Genomic DNA, 5776 nt, shown 5'->3' with positions numbered 1-5776 from the left:
TATAGAAACCCTAGTTTTCGTAGAGAATCATAATTTATGGATTATGAGGCGTGGGGAAGAACAATGATGTTCCCACACGTAGATAGTAACTCTACATACTTTAGTCGCTCCAAAACTTGAATTAAAGACTTGAGCTTTGAAGAAGATTTCCAAAATCTTGAATTCTTGAACCTTAAGATGGGTTTTCTTGAAAACCCTAGTTTAGGAACAATGATTTCTTGCTTAGATTATTAGAGTATATATTAGAATTGAGTTGGAAGGATTTACTCAAGTTAGAAAGGGATTAGAGACTTGAATTCAACCTAGAATCATGATAAAACTTACCTTGGAAGTTTCTTGAGGTTTGGGACTTGTTCTCTATGAATTTAGGGTGATTTTTTGTGAATGGGGTGTTGGGGAAATAAACCCCAAATCTTAAATATAACTTAAAACGCGTAAACCCGACTTTTAACCCGAAACCCGACCTTTTATGCATTGGGTCCGCGACGCACGTGCATCGTGCGACCCCCTGCAGGTCGATATTCAGAGAGGGTGTTTTTGTCCGATCGGCCCGCGACGCGGGTCCATTGCACGTGTCCGCACGCGCCCCCACAAGCGACATGTGTCGGTTCTGCACAGTATTCCGTAAAATAGGCATAACTTCTTGTACATAGCTCTGTTCAAGACCCATAATATACCGTTGGAAAGCTATTTCAAAGGAATACAACTTTAATCAAGGAAGTTTTCCCAAATTTCCAAATAATAAAGGGGTTATGGTCGTTGGAAGTAAGACCTTCTACAAACTCACTTGAAAACATCCCCTGTAGAAAGACTTCTGACTTTGCTTTGTCCAAAGACTATTCTTATGACTTGATTAGTTTCCAAAACACTTCCTATAACCCTCATATTGGTTTCATTATATTATCATCTTATGAGTCAAACCTTCGCCCGAAGCTACGAGGTGTTACACCTAAAAATACTCATTTTCTCCCAAAAGCTACACCAAATGTCCACTTTTTAAAATGAATACTTTTTAGAAGAAAATAAGCACTTTTCACCTTCCAATAACTTTTAAAAAATGCTACTCCCTCTGAATCAAAAAAAGAGTTCACTTAGCCATTTGCACACTCCTTAAGAAACTACGCACTCCATGAAAAAAATATGTAAATGGACTGAACTACCCCTAATTAAATAAGCATTGTGATTTGATCACATAACACTTAATATGGACAAATCTAGAAAGATAAGGTAAATTCTTTCTTGATTTAGAGCCCATTTGGATTGGCTTATAAGTTGGTCAAACCAGCTTATAAGCCATTTTTAACTTATTTGAGTGTGACAAAAATAGAAAACATCTTAAATTAAGTTAAAAAGTGCTTAAAATAAGTCAAAACCAAGAAATTACTCAACCCTAATTTTTTTATTTATTTTTTATGTTGTTAGCTTAAAAGCCATTTTGGTTTGACCAACGACTTTATCCTTTTTTCCCTTATATTTTCTGTTAATTTCAATATTACCCTTACTTCTAAAAACCCTTTAAGTACTTTTTTCAAAACACGTAACTGCTTATTTATAAAATAACTTTGAGCACTTAAAAGTACTTTAAGCACTTATGCTTAAAAGCTACTTTTTTTCAGCTAATTCAAACGGGCACTTAATAGGTAGACTTTTTTTTACCCAAAAAAAAAAGGCTAAGTGGACACTTTTTTGATCCGGAAGGACTATAGTTTTTTTAGCCATCAATCTTTACGTAATAATAATGATGTTACTAAAGTGGTTCTTTTGCAACAAAGCTAGGTCTCCCTCCGTCTCAATTTATGTGTCACCGTTTAATTTGTCAAGAAATCTAAAAAAAAAAAAAAATTAAAAATTTATGATTGAAAATAAGTTTTAAATATTTATATGACTGTAAATTATCTCATAAATATAAATTATTTCTAAATATAGAAAGATGTGAAAGAGTTCCTCGCTAAAGAACCCCAAAGTTCCACTACAACCAAGGAAAGAGATAGATCACATCTTGGCCAAATGCCAATCCTCCTAGTTTGAAAGAGAAAAAGAGTGGAGATGTGCGAAAAAAGATCACTCCTAACTAACCAGTCAAGTGAAAGGAGCCCACTTACCCACTCTCCTTTCCCCCCATTGCTAGGAGCCTCGTCCTCTTGACTTGATATGTCAAGAACAAGAAGACTACAACCGATAGTAGATCATCTTTTGCTTAAAAAGGCCCGCCCATCTCATATATATGAGAAAGGAAGCCTGCTTCTATTGAGAAAGGAAGCAGGCTTCTATTGAGAAAGAAAACAGGCTGGATACATTAAAAGGGAGGGTACGTCTGATTATTTCCTTAAAATAATTTAAGAAGTTAGCCGTAACATTAACAGGCGGAACGATTTTGGCATATTCCCTGCTTACACCCCTTACTTTCACTCTTCAACTCTCTTCTACCAGTTCGTCATCTGCATCCCGAAGTTTCTACACTCAAAAAAAAAAAAAAAAAAAAAACAGAGAGTTACATTGGAAGAGAGAATAAAAAAAACAGCATGGGAACAGCATATCGAAGGAGTAGAAAAGGGCCTCTTGAAGGCCTATACAGAGTGGTTATGCGTCGCAATTCAGTTTATGTAACCTTTGTCATCCTTGGCGCTTTCCTTGGTGAACAGGTAATTCCAACTCTTTAAGCCTTAGTTTCAAGTTCTAATATGCTTATCGTGCCATTTTTTAGCCTTAAAATACTTCTGCCAATATTAGACCAGCATTTGTGCTTGGCCAACTACAACTTCTGCACTTATTTGTTTGCTAAAAGCTTGGCCAAACAACTCGAGCTCTAAAGTAAGCACTTTTTAGAAATATAATAAGCACTTTTGACTTTCTAGAAATTTGGCCAAACTGGCAATCATTTAGGGAGCGGAGGAAATGATGATATTAGAAGAAAGAAATGGTATTTTTGAGTGAAGGAAAAGTTTATATTTCATTCAAAACAGAAGTATTCCCTCCTGTTCAAAATAAGTATCCACCATGTCTTTTTCATAAATGTTTTTTAATATCTTTACTAAATAAATATTAGTATGTCATCTACTAAACTAATACAAATCTTTTATATTCTCCAAATATACTATCCATTTTTTTTTTTGAAAAATTGATGGAGCCGTTTTTAATCCAAATGACATTACTAATCAGTCAACATGCCCCTCAGGATAAGTAAATGTTGTCCATTCTATACTGTAAAAAACACTAACTCCTAGAAAAAAAATAATAGGACTAAAATACCTTAATTAATACCTCTCTCGTCTATTTATTGCCTTGAGTAAGTAGGGATGTAAGTCGACACTTACTTTGAACAGGATGGAGTATCTCTTTTCCGTAATTTTCCTTTAGGTTCTAACACCAGCTAATGTGTCATGTGCGATCAAAGAAGTTTCTTTAAAAACTGGTACGGTTGAATTTCAATAAAGATCAGAAAGATGTTTATATATAGCTAAACTAGTGAAGATGATTTAAAATATAATCTTGTTGCAATATTTCTAGATTCATCTGCATTTTGAATTCTGTCTGATTCAAATAAGCATAGGAAAGTCGAAAAGTCCGTCAAATGTTATGCATCTTCAAATTCTTGCTTTTTTATCGTTACAGGCTGTTGATTATGGTGTTCGTAAGCTTTGGGATTACAATAATATTGGGGTGAGCTTTCCTGAAATTCATACTATTTGCATTCTCTTTTTTTCCTTTAAATGCTGGTTTACATGTATATTGGCTGCTCTGAGAGTTGGCAGAGTTTGTGGAGAACTCAGATTATACATGAGATGATGAGAACCCTTTCAGATACCTAGCAAGATTTATTTAAACTGATTTTTTTTTTTAACCATTGGAGACTCTGTTTGCATGAAATAAACTTTTTAAAAGGAAATTATTTCCTCAATCATTTCTCCGGTTGGTCACAAGAGTTGGTCGGATGTGATAGTAGGCAGGGATAGTGCACAGAAAGTGATGCTTAGAATTAGTCGATTGTCGTAAGTAGTTAAATAAAATCCCCTTCAGTCCTTGGCTATTGTTTAAGGTTTTTGCCCACCTATTAGGTAAATCATTTGAGAGCATTAGTCCTAAGGGTAGTTAATGCTCCTTTTTTTCCGGACTGTTCTATCATGACTTTCTCGCTTTTGTTATTTTTTGCTTTCATATTGTTCCCGATATGCTTGGTCCTATCTAACCTTTTGTCTTGTTTTTCCTCTCTTGTTCTCCTCTCTTGAGCCGAGGGTCTTTCGAAAACAGCCGCCCTACCTTTCAAGGTGGGGGTTAGGTCTGCGTACACTCTACCCTTCCCAGACCCCACATGGTGGGATTATACTGGGTTTGTTGTTGTTGTTGTTGTAGTCCTAAGGGTATTTGACTAAACTTGGCTTTTCTCTTCCGTAAATGAGTAATCGATCCTACAGCTTCTTGGATGGAGTAGTAAGACTATAACTTGGAGAAAAAAAAAAGTAATGCCTTCTTTATTTTCTAGAGTGAAGTATATTGGACCAAATCTTGGCTAAAGTGATAGATAAAAAGGACCAGAAGGAGTATTTACATGTCTATATGGTGTAGGAGAAAATGGTGCTGTGAGGGAAGCTGCAAACTCAATGTGGAATCAGCATTGCTTTACCGAATATAGAAATTTGTAAGTTATGCGCACGCGCACACAGAGAATGTGAAACAATGCATATGGCGCTTTTTCAATATTACGTTTTCAAACTTTGGAGGACGGGTGTTGCATGGATTGCTGGCTTTAGAATAAGTGATTAGACAGTCTTCTGGCAGAAATATTCTTTTGGTTTTTGCATAGTGGAACAATATTTTCTGTACCGAATCTAACTATGACCCAGAATCTGATCTTGGTGCTTCTACTTCTGCAGAAACGGTATGAAGACATCCCAGTTTTGGGGCAAAGGCAATCTGAAGAATGAATCCCTCTTTCATGATGACTACATAGGTTTGGAATTTTGTCCGATGTAATAGTAGCTATATGCATGTATGTCTAATCTCTTGAGCTCCGTGCTAGGCGGGCTATCCGGGATCATATGATCACTTTCTGTCTAGATATGATACATTTGTGTGAAACTTGGAGAACCTTAGATCTGTGTGAATAGTTTGTTATCGTTCAGGTTTGCGAGGATGCAGTACAAATGTCTTCTATTACTTGTACAGTTACCAAGAATGGCAGTTGGAATTTCTTAAATCTGGTTATAGTTTGATTTCCTTGTCTATTCTCTTGCCTATGAGTTAGCAAAACACACATTCTTCTCAACTTGCATTGCCTTCCTGCGCTATCTGATGAATCCAACAAGAAATGTCATTTTCCATGGGATGCTTAGCATCATCCCTAATGTTCTGCCGAATGACCGTGATATAACTTTCATTTTCAGCAGTTTAGAAAATTTTGCTATGATAAGATTGCTACCTAATAATAATTCACACATACTGCAGCAGCGAATTGGGAAACCCTCGGGCACTGTTACCGTAAGTCTATGGTCATTCATCTCAGGTTATTATTATAGAACCAATACAAGACAATAAGTAGGAAAATCACTTATTTTTCACGGAAACATTTTATTGTAAAACATTTTCCGTCATACCACACACACCCTTAGTTCTATAATATTGTTATTTTGAGCAACTATGCCTTGGGGTTATTACCTGTGTCTGTTAAGCTTAAAACCGTGGACCTCTTTATTTCAACTCAATCCACTGAAGGTCCATATCCTGCTAGTTGAAATTTAACTTTCATATTCTGTTGTCTGATTGGAAGCATATATCATTT

The 5776-nt window shown here is 35.8% G+C and overlaps 1 protein-coding gene across 1 annotated transcript; it reads left to right on the top strand.

Annotated features, from left to right (window-relative positions):
- Positions 1–1792: 1792 nt before the first annotated feature.
- Positions 1793–5149, top strand: LOC132605430 (cytochrome b-c1 complex subunit 9, mitochondrial-like). Its single transcript, XM_060318579.1, has 3 exons — positions 1793–2642; positions 3613–3660; positions 4872–5149. Exons 1-3 carry the CDS (start codon positions 2523–2525, stop codon positions 4920–4922), a joined length of 219 nt encoding a protein of 72 aa, XP_060174562.1. The 5' UTR covers positions 1793–2522; the 3' UTR covers positions 4923–5149.
- The last annotated feature ends 627 nt before the right edge of the window (positions 5150–5776 follow it).

Source organism: Lycium barbarum, chromosome 8 (assembly GCF_019175385.1).
Source record: "Lycium barbarum isolate Lr01 chromosome 8, ASM1917538v2, whole genome shotgun sequence".
NCBI lineage: Eukaryota > Viridiplantae > Streptophyta > Magnoliopsida > Solanales > Solanaceae > Lycium > Lycium barbarum.
The sequence above is the reverse complement of the archived record's forward strand: the minus strand, read 5'-3'. Positions and strand labels throughout refer to the sequence as shown.